The sequence below is a fragment of the Salvia splendens genome, chromosome 5 (assembly GCF_004379255.2).
Source record: "Salvia splendens isolate huo1 chromosome 5, SspV2, whole genome shotgun sequence".
NCBI lineage: Eukaryota > Viridiplantae > Streptophyta > Magnoliopsida > Lamiales > Lamiaceae > Salvia > Salvia splendens.
The window spans coordinates 19,878,342-19,898,659 of NC_056036.1; the positions used below are offsets into that span (position 1 = coordinate 19,878,342).

Consider the following 20,318-nt stretch of genomic DNA (forward strand, 5'->3'; position numbering starts at 1 on the left):
CCCTCCGTTTCAAGGTAGTTGAATCTTTTAGCTTGTACCAAGTTAGTTGAGTCATTTTTTTTTGGCAAAAACTTTATTATCTCTCATACTTTACTCTATTCATCTCTCTTACTTTATTCTCTTTTATTTTACTCTTCTTTTAATCTTTAACACAACAATTTCTTAAATCTCCCCCACATAAAAAATGGCTCAAGTATTCGGATGAAGTATTAACCATTATTATTTTGTATTTGAAAATAAAATGCATTTATGTTCATTCAACACTTAAAAAAACGACACATGGATGTGATTACAGAATTTAATAAGGTAACTAAAATCTTTAATTACAACAAAAATATTTAATTGTAATTAAGCACATACTTTATAATTCAAAATAAAGTATTAAGAATTATTTCACCTTCTCGTAGTTTGCTATAGCAATTTAATTTCATTATTCACAAAACTTCTGATTATAACTTATTATCAATTTTCTAAGAGATTGAAAAACGGGTCATTCTAGCTATCCAAACATAAAGATGATCATATTGAAGATATGGAAAACTGGGAAAACGGGTCTTGGAGATGGATTTTGAAATGGAGAAGAAATATTTTCGCTTGGGATGAAAGATAGTTGGGGATATCTATGTAGCAGTTGGCTATTTTACCTTGAGGAAAAACACTAGTGATGTGAGGATTTGACTTTTTAATAAATTAAACATCTTTTTGGTTTCTAGCTTTGTTTTGCAGGTTAATAAACTCATGGGGATGGATGATGTAGACACTAGCACAGGAAGGATTGTGTGTGGACTCTTACACTACCACGAGCACAACTTCTTTATTGGTTTATACTACAAGGAAGACTCAATGACATAGAAAGGCTCTTACGAATGAGTGTTCAAGGAGTCGAAGATGATCTAAGTATCTTTTGCAAGGAAGAAATTGAGTTCGTTGAACACACCTTTTTCTGCTGCAAGGTTTCCAACATTCTCTGGTATTATTGCTATAACCTATGAAATATCTCCCTTTGTCTTCTCAAAGATGCATTGGCTTACTTTCTAAGTTAGCATGGGACCCATTTGACAAAAACAAGTTTGGAACTCTAAGTTTCACAATATTCTTTGGTCTATTTGGGACATCCACAATAAGAAAATATTTCGAGAGCTTCACTCGAATTGGGATCTAGAAAAGAGAAGACTTTAAAGCATCCACAATAGGGACGCCCTAACAATAGCATAGTCTAAAACTCCTGCCGCATCATCACGCCCTTCCCACAACCTAGCCACAGGCTAACCAAACAACAGCCTAGCAATAGGCTAGTAATAGCCTAGCTAACGCCCTAGCCCAGCAAATAAATTGACAAATACTCCCTCCGTCCCAAGGTAGTTGAGGCATTTCTTTTGGGCACAGGATTTAAGAAAATGATTTGTTAAAGGTTAAAGTGGAGAGAGGAAAGTAAGAGAAGGAATAAAAATTTTACCAAAAAAGGAAATGACTCAACTACCTTGGGACAAATTAAAAAGGAATACGACTCAACTACCTTGGGACGGAGGGAGTATGAAATTAAAATTGGACAAACTACGGAGAAACTGCAAACACAATCCATAAAAAAAATAATAAACGTAGTACAGTTAAAAAAATACTACTACAATAAAAAAATGATTAAACAACCATTCAAACAAATTACAAATGATATCAACGTGCAATCCTACGTGCCCATAACTCTTCAATTATATCATGTTGGAGTCGAATATGGGCTTCTTGCTGGCGCATATCAGCAAATGCTTGGACCATTTTGGTCCGGTACAGAGGCGGTGGTCACACCGTGGTTTGGTCCGGTACCATCTTCATTGGCTCAATGTGTGAGTTCCTCACCTTCATTTTTGACTATCATGTTATACATGATACTACATGCGTACATGACATCAGCAATACAGTGAGCATACCATAGGTGTGTTGGACCCTTCACCATAGTCCATCGCGACTGGAGCACACCAAGTGTCCGCTTCACATCCTTGCGCGCAGCCTCTTGTCGTTGCGCTAAGTAAATTTTCTTTGGATTTGTTGGGCATCTGATCGTCTTCACAAATACGGGCAACCTGGGTATATCCCATCAGCCAAATAGTAGCCCATATCATGCTGGTTGCCGTTGGCGACGAAACTGATGGTCGGACCAACGCCAAGGTACTGCTCGTTGAAAACGGGCGACGACTGTAGGACGTTGATGTCGTTGTTCGACCCGGCAACCCTAAAATATGCATGCCAAATCCATAGTCGGTAGTCAGCTACAACTTCGAGGATCATCGTGGGATTCTTGCCTTTGAAACCGGTCGTGTATATCCTTTCCTAGCAGCGGGGCAGGTTCCACTCCCAATGCATACAATCTATGCTGCCAAACATTCCGGGAAAACCGTGCACCCTCCCGTGCAAGTTCATCAGACCTTAGCAGTCGTGAGGGGTAGGCTTTCGAAAATACGTATCCCCAAATATGTGGATGACGCCCCGACAAACATTCATCAGACAATTACCGCAGTCGTTACGCCTATGTGAAGGTACTCGTCGGACATGTCGGTTGTGCCTCCATAGGCCAACTGCCTAATTGCAGCGGCGCACTTCTGTATCGGCGTTAGACCAGGTCTACTACTTGCATCCTCTCTGAACCAGAAATACTTGTACCGAGCCTTTAACGCCGACACGATATGCAGAAAGCGCGGTCAGTACATTCTAAAACGCTGCCGAAAAAACGACTCCCCAAATCGCGGCTTGTCAGCGAAGTAGTCGTCAAACAACCGTTGGTGGGCACCGACGTGGTCTCGGGGGACTGTAATTCGATTCTGGATGGGGCGTGTTACCGCCGGATGCATCTGTTGCCGCACGTGCTGTTGCACAAAATGATCTATCTCTGCGGATGTGTGGGCCCACAACTCGTCGTCAATTCGCTGCATTGGAAACAAGTGGAGGAAGAAGATACTTGTTAAAACAAGTGGTGCGGATGAAATGAATTGTTACAGTTTGTATACTAGAAATCACCTTTCGAGCGATTGAATACTGTAAAACTCTATATGATATTTTCCAAAGGAATGAAACAGATTAGCTTTGTCATAACGTTGTTATGTTTTACATTTAATGCATGTTTATTGCATATTTAAATGTATAAGCAACATAACAAAGTCTAAGTCTTTGTTTTAGTAGACCGGTTGTGGGCGTCGTCCACTTTAAGGTAACACAGTCAGTTCTAAACAAAGAAAAAGAAGAATTTCACAACCTAGATAGGCCTAGACTACCTATCGTGAAAGGTTGCAATGTCGGTCCGCATATTTCTAAGCCTTACTGAAATAAAATGACATTGGTGTGGTACAGCACTGAATTGGATCTAACGGCAAGACGAGTCTTTATGCTATCTACTGAAAGACGAGGTCTTGATAATTAATTTCTTAATCAGTGTATGTTAGCATTGAGCATACGGTATTGATTATGCACTACTTTGACTTACCATAAAGTGCGGGTTTTTCGCAACCCAAGAATCCTTGTATATTGGGTAGTGGTGATTAATATCTAGCGGTGCTAGGATTGCTATTATATTGAATCGTGCGCGAGGTGAGTCTCGTTTGATAACATCCACAAGAGGGGCTCGAAACAAGGTTTCATTATTCGGAACCTAGCTAGTTGGAGTTTGATTACTCTATGAATAATGAATAAGCGTTTCTTGCTAAGTGCACTGTTGGAGTCAATAATATGTTAATTAAGTAAGTCTCATAGCAGGCATTAATTAATTAATAGAGGTTTCTCTCTTAAGCGCGAGAAATAAATGACAAACAAAGGGAAACTTGGAATACTTGTAATTTCGGATTTGGATGGACAGTGTTGTGCAATATTACTTCTGTAGTGGCTGCTCGTAATACTCCAATATAAGCTTATATTAAATTGTGGATTCAATTTAATTAGTAAACAGCTAATTGGGAGAGGTCATATCCAAATTCTTCCATAGATCCCAGACTAGGCCTAATATGTGACTTATTATAAATAGAAGAATAAAGGAGACAGAAAATGCATATTATTTTCCACAAAATTTGCGTCCAACTCATATCCATCATAGGGGACGATTTTTGCTCTCCTCCGTGAGAAGCTTCCGTCTTCTTTATTTGAGTCCTAAGTATTCTGGTGAGATCAGCCCACACTGATGTCACAAGATCCGTGGTTTAGTACTCAAGATCTTCACGTGGAGAAGACGCTAGCCATCTTCGATTCTTTGGAGAATCAACGAGGTAAATTGGCTAACTCCGCAGTAAGCATGTTTTAGTTGTTAATTGCGCTAAAGCATGTTTGAATTCAAGTTATGAGCATGATACATGTGAAAATTACGCGAATAGTTTTTGTCTAAATAATCTGCTAAATAGATCAGAATTATGTGATTCGTTAGAACGCACGCTTCCGCTGCCAACCCCAACAATGAAGTGTAACGAGTCGTATGCATGGAGTTGAAATTAAAAATAAAATAAAAAATTAATATCAGGCATTAGCCGATCGATCGCCGCACAATAGGCGACGATCGATCGGCGAGCGATCGGCTAATGCCCGATGTCAGCGCCCGACCTCTCGTTCGTCCCATTAGCTGCACACAATAGTTGACTAGTGCCACGGCCGAGCCGCTAGCCGATGGCTAGGGCGGGCTCTAGTCCACTATTGTGGATGCTCTTATGACGTAAGGTGAAAGAATGGTGTTCAAACTTCTCATCCCCAACAAGACAAATGACTAATAATCTTTAATCAAGTCTCTTCAGGTGTTTGGTATTTTTTGTCAGTGGTTTTGTACTTTCTTACTGTTATAGTTATGGCATCTTGCTTGTTGGTTTTGTTGTTGAATTGTGGTTGTCTTATGACTTTATGACTTTGTTAAGGGCTTCTTAGTTCTTGTGCGTTGCTTGTTGGTTGTTGCGGAATTTAATTGTTTGTGGAACTCTTTGCTCGCCTCTCTTTTTTGCTTTGAGCATTTTATTCTAAATTTTAAAAAAATGGTATTCTTAAGATATAAAACTTTACGAGATTTAAATTCTAGTGTTAATAATTACTGTTCAACTTCATTTATTTAACATAATTTAAATTATACTACTAAGTTATGATCAATGTTGAACCAATTTTAAAGATCGAACTACAAACCAAATTAGGGCCATTAGATCTAGTTTTTTGATGAGATGTGATGATGTGTAAATTATTTTGGTCTTCATTAAAAGCCAATTTACTTCATTGTATTAGGTTTATTATTTCATTCTGGTACGTAATACCTTGAACTATAGTATTTTTTACTTACTTCCAGTAGGTTTTGAAATGATTCAACACATGTTTCATTTGAATTCATTGACCTGAGTTTTTACTTTATTCACTTTTAAAAATGCAATTTATTCCAGTAGGTTTATTAGTATTTCATTGGACAAGGTTTTTACTTCATTCCAGTAGGGCTTCAAATGCTTCTACACATACTTCATTCAAATAGTTTATTACACCATTCCATGTGCTTATTACACCATTCAATTAGGCTATCATTTTATTTTGTTGTCAGCGTCATGGCGGCAGTGATAGACAATGTAGAGAGAAAGAACGGTACGCGATGGCGAAACCGCCTTTACGTACTGGAATGAAGTAAAATCCTATTGGAATGAAGTAAAAACCTACTGGAATGAAGTAATATATTCTGCAATGAAGTTAAATCATCATAATATGTTAGTATGACTTATTTTCTCTAGGCTGAAGTAAAATAGGCTCGTGATGAAGGCGAAAATAATTTATAAATTTGCTCATCTCATCCATAAAAAACTAGATCTAAAAACCCTAATTTAGTATGGTTCGGCGGTTCGGCAATAAGGAGTGGATTTGCGTATGGGACTCATACTACTAATATTTAAATAACTTATGACATGTAATCATTATACTATACAATGATATAAAAAATTATATTTTTGGTGGGAATATTATTTTCAATATTATAATTATAGAAACAAACTACTCCCTCTGTCTCACAAAAGATATTACATTTGTGGGATGATACGTGATTTTAGGAGGTTTTATTTTATGTGTTAAGTCATGAGAGAAGATATAATATTTATATTAACGTGAAAGATATTTTTTTTCCAAAAATAGAAATGTGACATCTTTAATAAGATAAACTAAAAAGAAGAGTGAGACATTTTTTATGGAATTAAAGGAGTACTATTTTGTTATTTAGTACTCTATAAATTTGTCAAATAAAGGTAAATTGGGCTAAATTGAAAATCTCAGTAACTCAAAAATTCGAGTTATGACACTCTTATAGTCTTATGCATTCCATGATTAAAAATGGTTGAAATGCTTACTACTTTAATTAAATAAAAGCTCATGATTATCCAATTGAACTAAAAAACAATTGAAAACTCCAATTATTCAATTAAGCTGAAGATCAATTGAATCTCATATTGGATTTAAGATCAATCTAAGTTGCTAAGTCTTCATTTGAATCGAAAAACAATTGAAATGTCTAACTATTCAATTGTATTAAAAATTGATTAAATCTCCATTTTTTCAATTAAATATGAATCAACTGAAAGTTTCAATTGTTCGATTAATATAAAAAATCAATTCAAATTCAAATTCAAATTAAATGCAATATTCTCATATTGTTCGATCACAATAATAAAAAAGTCGGATAAGGTTCAATTTGTATGTCTAATTATATCACAAACACTTCATAATGTGTCCAATTGTTCAACTTGAATTCATAATTAATTGATAACTATGATATTAATCAAAATTTACTGTTATTTATAATCAGCTGGAATTCATAATTAATTAATTAATTATCAATTAAAATTCAATTGTTCAGTTAAATATAAAATCAATTGAGACCTCTATCCATCAAATATTCTTATCAATTATTAACCATTAGCATCCCGATCGAATTGTAGATCAAAGTAAATTTCAAGTCATTTAATTACCTATAAAATCAACAAACAACCCTAATTTTTTTAATTGAATATGTAAACAACTAAATTTTCTAATTATTTATAAGATAAATTAGCATACTAAAATGACAACCCAAATTAAAATGACTACCTATCATCAATGAGGACCCTTAGATTTATGAGCATTTTCAACATTAGCCTGCCATGTGGCATGCTTGCTTGTCTATATATAGTAGATGTGATTATCTATGATTTCGTATTGCAGATTGCTTGGAATCATATGCCCAGTTGCTTGCCTATGTATCACCGATTACTTGCCTATGTACGCAGATTGCTTGTCTAGGTTGTCATTTTAACTAGATGTCACTATAGTGCTCTGATTTCGTATCCCAAATTGCTTGAAACCATATACCAAGTTGATTGCCTATGTATTGCAGATTGTTGGCCTAGATTATCATTTTAATTATGATATCATCATAGTGCACCCTTAAATTAGCATATCATTAACTTATTATGTTATTATATACTATAAATGCTTAAAATAGTGTATTGATAAATTTAATTAAAATATTAAATTGGATAAAATATTTATTAAGTAAACAATATTAGTAGAGTAAATAAAAATATACTCCCTCCATCCCAACATAAGTGAGACGTTTTCCTTTTTGGTACGTCTCAACCTAAGTGAGACACTTCCTTTTTTGGCAATAATCAACTCACTCTTCTCTCCTACTTTTTCCTCTTATCTCTATTACTTTTCCATCTCTCTTACTTTATTCTCTCTTTCTCTTTCTTACTTTTTCATCGTTCTTATTTTATTCTCTCTTTTTCTTTCTTACTTTATCCTCTCGCTAACTTTTTCCTTACTTTACTCTCTCTCTTACTTTACTATTAATAATTTAATTCACTAAACACCACTACCTAAATTCATGTGCCAAAATAGAAACGTCTCGCTTAGGCCGGGACGGAGTATTGAAATTTGCTATTAAGTAGACATTATACAATGTCATAAAATAAATTAGTAAAAACAAAAGAAAAAATATTAAAAAAATAATGATTTAAAAAGGAAAAACAAAAAATTGAACGAGATTGTGAGGATGTGGAAGAGTTTTGTTTGACAAAGAGGTGTGTAGGCAACTCTGGCACCAATTATTGGTCAGCATGGGCAGGCAATGCCGACACGGATTCAACAACCGATATAAATTCAAGAAATACAGTTTTTACTTGATGAAAAAAAGTTAGAAGTAGATTGTAAATATTATTTTTATATATTAATTTTATAATAAAATGTGAGTGGAATTTTAAAAAGAGTGAAATATGAGGTCCATTATAAAAATATTGAAATAAAAGTTAAGGATGTCAATTTATTGGAAATGAAAATTGGTGTGAATTAATAGGAGATTGAGTGAGTATAGTTTATCTCTTTTATTATTGGTCTAGCAATAACATATTTTTATTAATACTTCATAAGTATATTTTTAGATATTTCTTTTAATTGATTCATTTTTTAAAACTGAAAATATCTTTTATTTTATTTTTTCTTTTGCTTTATTCTTTTCCTAGGAGTACATAAACTCCCGCCAATAAAAAATGATCTTCTTAAAAACAAAAGTAAAAGTTCAAAAGATACTTTAATACTACTCCCTTTAAATACATTTAGTAGCGTAATACCCGGACAACCAAAATTACTCACGAAACTGATATAGTATAGTAATTAATAGTAATAAAAGGTCTTTATTCTCAATTTATTCGGCAAAGGATATTGCTATCGATACGATTTCAACCAAATTTACATACGAAACACATATATTAGTAATTAATAGTAATAAGAGGCCTTTAATCTCAATTTATTCCACAAAAGATATTGCTGTCGGTACGATTTCAAATTCCCACAAAGTTCCATTGCTTTGTGATTCGTTTTCTTGTTAGAAACAAAGCATGGAAGCCAGCGAAGCATCAATATTTGAAATCAGAACTTGGCTATTTGGACTAGTCTAGTGAGTTGAAAAAAATATGAATGCTGATTAATTAAAATTAATAGTGTAACTATATGTAGGGTATTCCACATTTTCAAATGAGTTTTATTGGAGTATAATTTTCTTTCTACCGTATTAGTTCCCGTTTCTCAAAAATCCACATTTTCAAATGAGTTTTATTGGAGTATAATTTTCTTTCTACCGTATTAGTTCCCGTTTCTCAAAAAATATTCAAGATGTCCTAGTTAGTGGAGTAAAAGAATGTTAAAAATTTGTACATATATATTTTCTATATCTATACCTATATAAAAGGCAAGTTTTGGTTTTATTTTGAAATATTTATAAATTTGGTCCTTATTTTAAAATATGTGTAAGTTATGGAATGAATTTGTGATATAATTATACAATTCATAATGATGTAACCGATTTTTCTTAATGATTATTGAAACCATTATCCATTAATTAGAATAAGTGAAATGATTATAATATGAGTGATTAACCGTTATAAATTTATGATGAGATCAATTGTTTGCATTAACTACAAAAATGAACTTTTTGAACCGAAAAGTTTAGATGTATATCCATGTTTATAATAAAATAATAATAATATTTTTTTTTTCTCCATCAAGTGATCAAATATATATAGAGACTTATGAAAAGGACGGTACAACACATTTTTATTAATATCTATCAATATATAAAAGATGAGTTTTAGCCTTATTTTAAATATTTATGAATAACTATAATGAATATTTATTTAGATTACAATCAATAATTGGCGATTACAAATCTTAAATAGGATAATGAGCATTAAACAAAATTTGTAACTCTATTTTCTTAATTTTTTAATTTATTATTTTGAATTCCATGATCTCTCATGTCCCAATTTTGAGCCTATAAAAGACAAAGGCATAGAGTTGTGGATGAATTACAAACCAACAAAAGCACTCTTCATTCACTCTCGAGCTCTCAACATTTTATTGTACATTTTAGTAACAATGTATTGCGTGATTTTTGGAGTCCCATCAAGTTCATCGGTGTCTAGCAGATTTGAGATGTTATATACGTCAGGAGGAAGTTGTTTCATCTCTAGGGATAATACGTCAATCCATGAGCATTAACCATGATGTAATTTGTCTTGCGGAAAGAGGATTTTTCTCTACAAGACTTATAGTTCGGTTTATTTTATAATTTTCATTGTAATCTTCATTTCATTTATAGTTGTTTTTTTATCTTTGATTGCAATAGTTAGAGTACCGCGTGTTGTGGTTCGAGAATTTTATTCCAATATTTCTAACAATTCTTAGAGAGGGGAAAATTGTAGTAACATCCTTAACTCGAAATATTGAGTTCCTGATTCTCGAATATAGTTATTTTGTTAAAAGTGTGATTCATTATTTTTAGTAAAGAGATATGAAGGATTGTTTTAAACATATTTTTCAAAAGTGTGATATACTCTCTTCTCTCCCTAAATAATTGTGTTTTGTCTTTAATTTAATGTCTTTAGGTGTGAAATGAATTGAGGAGTATAGGTTTATTGAATTGTTATTACTACAGTTGTACATTTTACTATTTTTAAATCTTATATAATTATATTGTTTCTAATTTTAATTTATCAATTAACAATTCAAAACTATATAACGGAAAAAATATTTCGCCGTGCATCGCACGTGGGTTAACACTAGTACTACTTAATACTCAACTTATAATATAGTATTTATTTTATAAATATTAATACTAAGATGACTTCATATCTCTAGTAATAGTACTCTAATTATTTTTAAAATAAAGTACATTTTTATCTAAATTTTGAAATAGTATCAAACAGGGTATTTAAATTTTAAAAATAGCCCTATAATTCTCTAAACTTTGATGTAATATTGGTGGGGAGTTTTGAAAGTCTAGGAACGTATGATGATATTTTTAAAGTTTAAGTTCTCCGTATGATATAATTTCTAAGTTATCAAAAATATAGTTCACTCTTATTTTGAAGGATAGTTGTCGTTTAAATAGTACTAATTTTTTTGTTGATTTTTAGTCAACCTCGCAATTTTTAAAACCGCGATATAATTTTTTGTTAAGTAAAAGTTGAAATTATAGTACTATAATACAATATAATTAATTAAATATATTATAATAATATAATCAGGTTGTTTGGATATATTAACATATTGTAATTAACACTCAATCTATAATAACGTCATTTTACTGTCTTGATTTTATTATATTACTTTCAATTTTTATAATGTGGGATACTTGAAAAAAAATTTAAATATTACGTATGATTTAAAAATTACAGAATGAATTCAAATAATATAAAAATGATAATTTAAACAATTTTTCTTATTTTTACAAATAGAAAAGTGATCTATGCTATTTTCGAGATGTGAAGAGTTTATAACTTCGGTGGAGTAAAATGTTGAATTGACTCATGCATGAAAGAGAGTCCAATCGAAATTGAAAAAGTTGATTAAGGTTTTACCATTTTTTCACAGGATATTTTGTCGGAATATATATGTATCGTCATCGCTGAGGTAATATCCGTTCACTTCACCCGTCCACCAACTTTATATGTTTATTGTATATTGCATCCATTCCACATCCATTTGTATTCATTTTTAACAATATAGTGTATAACACATTTACACTTTATTCTTTTTTCTACTTAATTTTCTCTCCACTTAACTATCTAGACATCTTTTTCTCACTTGTAATGGGATGAAGCAACTCAGCAAGTAATTCAGACATTTCACAATTTCTAAGTTCATTAAAATCAAAATACAAATTGAATTCAAATGTATTATATATTTAATAAACATTAAAATATTCTATTTTATTCTAGCTTTTTATTATTTTTATATGTGTCTAAGTTAATTGTATTCAATTTTGGACTATCCTACTTTACTCGAGTTAAAACAAAACCATCTATAGACTTAATTTGTAGTTTACTCTATGGTAAAAAACAACGTAATTATGTTATTATTATTTTTTATTTATTTACTCTATATTATACTAGTGTTTTCTTAGTTCAATAGTAGTATAGTCATTTACTTTTTTTTAAAAAAAATAACACATTTTCTCACTTTTACTTTTCTCTCTTTCTTATTTTATTCTTTCTATTTTTTGTTTCTCCTACTTTATTATCTTTTTATTTATTCCATTACACACCATTTTTTCTTAATCTCGTGTCAGATGGAATGTGGGGATTATATGTTATTCTATTTTCTTTCTATTTAAAATATTACACGTACATTACTTAATTTCAATCCCCAATAGAAATAAAACATTTGAGGCAAGGAAGAATAACAAAAAGAAAGAGGAATTAGGCATAAATTTAAAATCTAAGAGAAATAAAAGTATCAAATTCAACTAAATTATAAAAATATTTTTAAAAATTAATACTTCCTCGATCCCTAGTGTCAGATTTTATTGATTTTGGACTGTGTGATTATAGTTGAGTAATTTTATTGTTTTTGCCTTGATCTATCTTATTTCATCTTTTAATCTCTCTTACTTCATCTTTTCCCTTCTCTATTTTATTCTCACTTTTACTATATTTCCATACTATTTATTTATTTTATTCTCACTTTACTTAATTATTAAATATTCTTTTCTTAATTGCCCTGCTAATATTAAATATCTCAAACCAAATGAAGGGAATATTATATAAAAACTTTTCATAGGGAATAATATTTATTTAAGTATTTTTGTACTAATTTTAGTTAGTTCATTCTAGGGCCGTTGATAACTACCGCACACACACCACATTCTCTATATAATAGCAGTGCTTTACCACATTCAACAAACCAAAAACCTTACAGAAATAACAAAAAAAAATGGTGGAGAAGGTGATTCTGCTGAATATGTTCGCTAGCATGTTTGGAATGAGGGCTAGGGTGGCGCTAGCCGCAAAAGGCGTAGAATACGAGTACAAAGAGGAGGACTTTCGCAACAAAAGCCCGCTTCTTCTTCAATCCAATCCCATTCACATGAAAATCCCGGTTTTGATTCATAACGATAAACTTGTTTGCGAGTCACTCGTCATTGTTGAGTACATCGACGAGGTTTGGAACCAAAAATACCCTCTTTTGCCCACCCATCCTTATCAGAGAGCTCAAGCTAGGTTTTGGGCTGATTACATTGACAAAAAGGTACTACTACTATTCTCTTCTACCTATCATTTTATTTTATGGTTTGTTTATTTGTTTAATGGTGCAGCTGTATGATCCTGGAAGGAAGATCTGGACTAAGAGCGGGGAAGAGCTGGAAGCGGCGAAGAAGGAATTCGTTGAGATTCTGAAGCAGTTGGAATTGGAGCTGGGAGACAAGGCCTTCTTCGGTGGCGAGAGGTTCGGGTTTTTGGATGTGGCGTTGGTCACGTATTCGACATGGTTCCACACCTATGAAAAATGTGGTGGTTTCAGAATTGAAGAGCACTGCCCCAAGCTCATTGAGTGGGTGAACAGGTGTTTAGAGATTGATTTTGTGTCGGAAACCTTGGTCGATCAGGCCAAGGTTTACGACTTTGCTTTAGGGCTAAGGAAGGTGTTCAACATTGACACCTCCTAATTTTACTACCATCTCTCTTTATGTTTTCGATAATAAAACCAATTATATATATATTGGTAGTTGAGAAATTGAAAGTTGATTATATGTCATCACAATATATAGCTATGTAATTGAAATATGCATTTTCGGGATTTTCATTATTTCAACTATAGTTGTTTGGTGAATACAAATACCTTCCACAATCGACTAAACTTGTTCATATCCATTGAAATTTTTTGATGTGAAAATAATATGAATTGAAATAGATATGGAGTGAAGGAATTATGAATAGGTGAAAATATTGGGTATTTACTAGTATATTTTTTATTAAATAATAAAATAAATTAAAATCCAACCCCTCCACGGCTCCACCTATCGTGGATTCCCCACCCGAAATGGTCTCTCGAACCACGCCCGTCACCCATCTGCCACAACAGAGGGGGATGCCCGCCGCGCCTTCGCAACTCCCCTTCCCAATGCCCGTTGTGAATTATTTTATAAACTACAAATTGGATCAATAAAATACAAATTGGATCAATAAACTAAACCCTGAACCCTATATTTTTTATTAAATAATAAAATAAATTAAAATCCAACCCCTCCACGGCTCCACCTGTCGTGGATTCCCCACCCGAAATGGTCTCTCGAACCACGCCCGTCACCCATCTGCCACAACAGAGGGGGACGCCCGCCGCGCCTTCGCAACTCCCCTTCCCAATGCCCGTTGTGAATTATTTTATAAACTACAAATTGGATCAATAAAATACAAATTGGATCAATAAACTAAACCCTGAACCCTATATTTTTTATTAAATAATAAAATAAATTAAAATCCAACCCCTTCACGGCTCCACCTGTCGTGGATTCCCCACCCGAAATGGTCTCTCGAACCACGCCCGTCACCCATCTGCCACAACAGAGGGGGACGCCCGCCGCGCCTTCGCAACTCCCCTTCCCAATGCCCGTTGTGAATTATTTTATAAACTACAAATTGGATCAATAAAATAAAAATTACTACTCCCTCCGTCTCATTAAAGATGACCAACTTTCCTTTTTGGTTTATCCCAACCAAGATGACCCATTACTAAAATTGAAAACACATTTATCTCTACTTTATTCCCTCTCTCCTACTTTCCTCTGTCCACTTTACACACAAAATAAAGATGCATAAAATCTTGTGCCGTCCCAAGGAAGGGGTCATCTTCCTTAGGACGGAGGGAATACTATCATATTAATAACTCATGATACGTGTATAGCGTGAATTTTGAACTAATTATGCTTTTATATTTAAAGTAAGTAAAACTTTCCATCAAATAGAAATTTATCCTACTCAAACAAACATATGGTCTATATCACACAATAATGAGTCCGGGATACTTGAAGAATACTAACAAGGAATGCAACCTCTAATTAAGGGCAATGACTGAATGACACATAACTTAAGCATGCTTATTGGAAAAAGCACGACGATGCAACAACTGCTCAAGCCTCGGATCCACTCCTTGGTGTGCTTGAGCACGCACACGGGTGAGCCGACCGGGGCCTGCCATATGACTTATCTAATTTAATTATTTATTCTTAATATATGAATATTTAAATAATTTTTTAATTGTATTTTCAATTTTCCAGCGCATGTAACACCTAGTGGGAATTTATTTATATTTTAATTTTAAAACAGATTTATCCCAATAAATAGTACATATCAACTGCATTTCATTATTTTTGTCTTCATCTTCGTTATTCGATTTTTCTCTTCCAGCGGATTCTGATGGATATAAAAACAACTCGAAGATTACATGGCTCGCACCTTCTCCACGTGTTGTGTCTGTACTCAACCACGAATCTTCTAACCTATTTTCAGAACTCTAAATCTAACTTTCTTGTGGATGGAGCTTGTTAGAAATTGAGGACTGATCTTGAAGGGAAAGAACAAAATATGATCACAATGAGTAAAATAATTTCGATCCCTACTATGGAGGAGTGAGGTACTTGAGTCGTATTGCTTCATCCGTCCTAAGGTATTTGAGTCGTATTGTTTTTTAGTTTATTCCAAGGTAGTATAGTCATTTACTTTTTTGATAATAATTTTATTCCCTCTCTTATTTTATTCTCTATTTATCTCTCTTACTTTATTATCTCTACTTAAACCTTTAACAAATCAATTTCTTAAATCTTGTGTCCAAAAGAAATGTTTAAACTACCTTGTGACGACTCGACGACGGAGTATGAATTTAATATAGTATTATGGTACGCTAAAAAAATCCAAGTGATAATTTATAATTGAAGTTAAATAGTGGAGTAATTATATTTATAATCAGAAGTTAACTAAAAAATTTTAAATGACAACTATTTTTTTATTTTTATTAAAGCAAAAAGTACATGTAACTGAATTCCACAAAAGTGACCTGATGATGTGAAATATTGTTTGAGGACGTGAAGAGTATATTATAATTGGGGTGGTGTAAAATGTTGAATTATCAAGAAAAGATATTTTACTATATATAGTAAAAAAGTAGCACATGGATTCATGCACAAGAGTTCCACCACAAATGAAAAGGCTGACAATGGTGTATCGGAATAAGTATCGTCATCGCTGAGGTAATATCACCCCACTCACAATTTTATACTTCCGGTTCTTTAAAAATAGATTAATTTTTCAACAATATAAAAATTTAATACATATTTGATAAAATAATTAAATAATAGAGTTAAAAGAAAGTTATTGACTATTATTAACAAACAACGGAGCACACCTTATTAAATTAAAAATTTTCTAAAATAAAAATTATTATTTTTACGAAATACTCACTCCGTCCCAAGGTAGATGTCACACTTGGGAGATGACACTGAATTTTAGGAGATGTTATTTTGTGTGTTAAGTGGTGAGAGAAAATATAATTTTATAATTGATGTGAGAGAGAACTTTTTCAAAAGAAGAAATGTGACATCTTTTGTGGGACAAACTAAAAAGAAAAATGTGACATTTACCTTGGGACGGAGGGAGTACAATCTAAAATAATCTATTTTTATTGAACAAGAGAAGTTGATTATAATATATTTTGAGCATCTCACAATTTCTTAGTTTTTATTAAAATAAGAATCCAAATTAAATAGAAAATTTATTTGAAATTAAATAAGCATAAAAAATTTGTATTATTATATAATCAGTCCACTGTACTATTAGAGCTTAATTTGTACCCTATATTAGTCTAACTTTATTAGAGAGAAAAGATTTTCTAAAATGAAAAGATCTATATCTGTGTAAAGAATCAAAATAAAATTAATTTATAAGATTTTCTAAAATGAAAAGATCTATTTTTGTGTAAAGAATCAAAATAAAATTAATTTATATTTTTAAAAGACCGAATGAGTATTAATTTAGATATCAATTTTGTAATACTCTACTATTCATTCCGTTTCCTCATAATTGAGTCATTTCCATATATTAATATTTTTTCCCACTCTTAATTCATTTTCTCTCACTTTATTCTCTCTATTTTATTCACTTTCTACTTTATTCTCTTTATTTTTTCTCTTTCTTACAATTTTTCCTCTTTTACTTTATTCACTTTCTATTTTATTCTCTCTATTTTTTTTCTCGTTCTTATAATTTTTTATTTATCTACTTAACATATTAAATATTTATTTTCTTAAACTTTTGAAAAATTCCGTATCAACTATGGAAGAACAACGGGAGTAATAGTTAATGGATAAGTTTGCACTTGGAACGACAAGGGACAAAATGTAAAAAAATAATGTTACAAAGTAAAAATTACGTTGGATTTTAAATAAAATCTTAAAAACTTTTGTGCTGTACAATTTATAAAGTTAGCTGGCAATCCTTATTAAAATACGTTTTCTTTAACTGTTGGAGCCCTACCTTACACATCCAACAATGCGCTCACTTGATAACTACCACACACTCTATATAATATTACTCTCAACAAACTGAAAATCTTAGTGTGAAAAAAATGGCGGAGAAGGTGATTCTGCTTGATTTGTTCGCTAGCATGTTCGGAATGAGGGCTCGGGTGGCGCTAGCTGCAAAAGGCGTGGAATATGAATACAGAGAGGAGGACTTGCGCAACAAATCGCAGCTTCTTCTCGAATCCAACCCCATCCATAAGAAAATCCCCGTTTTGATTCATAACGGCAAACCCGTTTGTGAATCGCTCATCATTGTTGAGTACATCGACGAGGTCTGGAACCACAAATCCCCTCTCTTGCCTTCCGATCCTTACCAGAGAGCTCAAGCTAGGTTTTTGGCCGATTACATCGATAAAAAGGTATTATTCCCTCTGTTTCATTAGTGTTGGAACGTTTTCTTTTTTTTGAATGTTCCATTATAGTTGATATATTTCATCTTTTAGTAAAAGTTAATACATTTTTTTTCTATTATTCTATTCTCTCTATACTTTGGACTTGGATCCCATGCTGCCATGGAGGAATCACGTACCAATTTTTTTTATTTGTTAAAATTTAATATTTTACTCTCTTCTACTTTACTTTATTCTCAATTTCACACTTAAAACTTTTTAAATATATATCGCTTAATTCTCGTATTACTTTTTTATGGTTTGTTTATTTGTTTAATGTTGCAGCTGTATGATGTTGGAAGGAAGATGTGGACTAAGAATGGGGAAGAGTTAGAAGCGGCGAAGAAGGAATTCGCAGAGATTCTGAAGCAGTTGGAATCGGAGCTGGGAGACAAGGCCTTCTTCGGTGGCGAGAGGTTTGGGTTTTTGGACGTGGCGTTGGTCACGTATTCGACGTGGTTCCACACCTACGAAAAGTGCGGTGGTTTCAGCATTGGAGAGGACTGCCCCAAGCTCATTGAGTGGGTGAGGAGGTGTTTGGATATAGACTTTGTGTCGGAATCCTTGACCGATTCGGCCAAGGTTTACGATTTTGCTTTAATGCTAAGAAAGGTTTTCGGCATCCACACCTCCTAATTTTAGTGCTATCTGTATTTGTGTTTTCGAATAAAACCAACGCTCTTTGTATCGGTAGTTGAGACATTTAAAGTTGATTATATTTATGTCATCACAATAGCTAAGTGAGTAATTGAAATTTGGATTTCGAGATTTTTATTTTTTTCAACTACAGTTGGTTTGCGAGTTTTGTCATGGCTCGAGTGGTGAATACAAATACCTTCCACAATCCACTAAGCTTGTTCATATCCGTTGAATTCTTTGGTGTGAAAATAATATGAATTGAAATAGATATGGAACGAAGGAATAATGAATAAGTGAAAATATGGGGTATTTAGGAGTATATTCGCAACTCTCCCACCCAATACCCTTGTGAATGCTTTTAGAAACTACCAATTGGATTAATAAAATAAAAATTACTACTATCATACTATGATACACGTATAGCGTGAAATTTGAACTAATTTTGACTAAAAGTCCTTTTACATTAAGTTTACATGATACACATATAGCGTAAATTTTTAACTAATTTTGATTTTATATTAACTAATTATGTTCTTTACTTTAACAATTTGTTTGTTCCAAAGTTAACACCTCAGTTAAAAGTTAACAATCAAACCTATTGGACCAAAATTAATAATTTAATTATTAATCTAATTAAATATTAATATAATTTCAATTAAAAAAAAATACTCCTTATTAGTTAAACAATAAAACCCCAAAAATGAATTTTACATAATCCTTCATCTTATAGATGCACACGGTTCAAAAATCGCTGGTTCCTGTTCAAAACCGGCGGTTCACGGTTCAGAAATTCCTTGAACCTGAACCGGCCTAGATAGTTTTTGGCGGTTCTGGTTCCGGCGGCGGTTCGAGAGTTTTTTTTTTGTCTTTTTAGTCCTTATTTATCTATAAAATGTGCGTAAATAAAATTCAGACAATTAGGATAAAAATTGCAATTTTATTTATATAAATTTAAACGAGACTACAAGTTACAACGATTATAATTTACAAAAGACTTGAGGTGTTAAACGATAAATTTAGATAATTGTAAATTTCAACGAGACTACAACGAAACTATTTACAAATTACAAAAAAGACTTCATGTTTTGAACAATAAATTTATAAGTTTATACTGTTTGTCGAGGAAGGAGATGTTTCTACATAACTAAATTGAGGACACCTTTAGCAATTGAACCTTAAATGTTGAGTTAGTCTGACAATCAACAATCATGGTAGAATTATCAAAAGTTTCACGGATTTAGTCCTATAGAGAAGCCTCTTTCACTGACTAGAGTATATACAAATAATATTATTTAATTATATTTGCATATTTAAAGTTGAAACAAATGAAAAAAAAGAAATAAAGGAAAAATGACTTGAGCGCAACTTAAATTTAAAATTTAAGTCGAGGTGCCTACGTATCCTCAATGATCAATTGCATTAGGGAATCAAAGCTCACGTAGTACTTTTACCTGACTTACTTAGTTGGCAATAGAGGCATGCCATATTCGATCGGATGAATTGTCTTCATATGACAGATGAGAGTACGATATCCCCCATTAAATTTGTAGCCTTTGTTGCAGTAGTTACAACTTACATTAAACTCCGATGTCATCTCTTGAGATAGCGGATCAGCAATACTAGACACTGGGACCTTCTTGTAATGTTTAACAAATTTAGACATAGTTGATGATAACTTAGACTTTTTACTGCTTTGTGGTATGGGTGGAGGAGGGGGATGCATGTCCTCATCACAAGAAGAAGACATTGAAATTGAAGTACGAGAACGCGAGTATAAAATAGACATTGAGATGAGAAATCCTTGTCAACAAAAGAATGGGGTGAGTAGAAACGGAAGGGGGTATTTATAGGAGAAAAATTGGAAAAAACCTGATTTGAAAAAAAAATTGAAATTTGAAATTTCAGTCGGTTTATCGTCGGAACCGGCGGTT

The 20,318-nt window shown here is 32.5% G+C and overlaps 2 protein-coding genes across 2 annotated transcripts; both read left to right on the top strand.

Annotated features, from left to right (window-relative positions):
• The first annotated feature begins 12,710 nt into the window (after positions 1–12,710).
• LOC121802775 (probable glutathione S-transferase) lies at positions 12,711–13,576 on the top strand. Its single transcript, XM_042202469.1, has 2 exons — positions 12,711–13,035; positions 13,103–13,576. Exons 1-2 carry the CDS (start codon positions 12,721–12,723, stop codon positions 13,451–13,453), a joined length of 666 nt encoding a protein of 221 aa, XP_042058403.1. The 5' UTR covers positions 12,711–12,720; the 3' UTR covers positions 13,454–13,576.
• A 3,729-nt stretch (positions 13,577–17,305) lies between these two features.
• Positions 17,306–18,526, top strand: LOC121802465 (probable glutathione S-transferase). Its single transcript, XM_042202139.1, has 2 exons — positions 17,306–17,718; positions 18,034–18,526. The coding sequence occupies exons 1-2, from the start codon at positions 17,404–17,406 to the stop codon at positions 18,382–18,384; spliced, it is 666 nt and encodes a 221-aa protein (XP_042058073.1). The 5' UTR covers positions 17,306–17,403; the 3' UTR covers positions 18,385–18,526.
• The last annotated feature ends 1,792 nt before the right edge of the window (positions 18,527–20,318 follow it).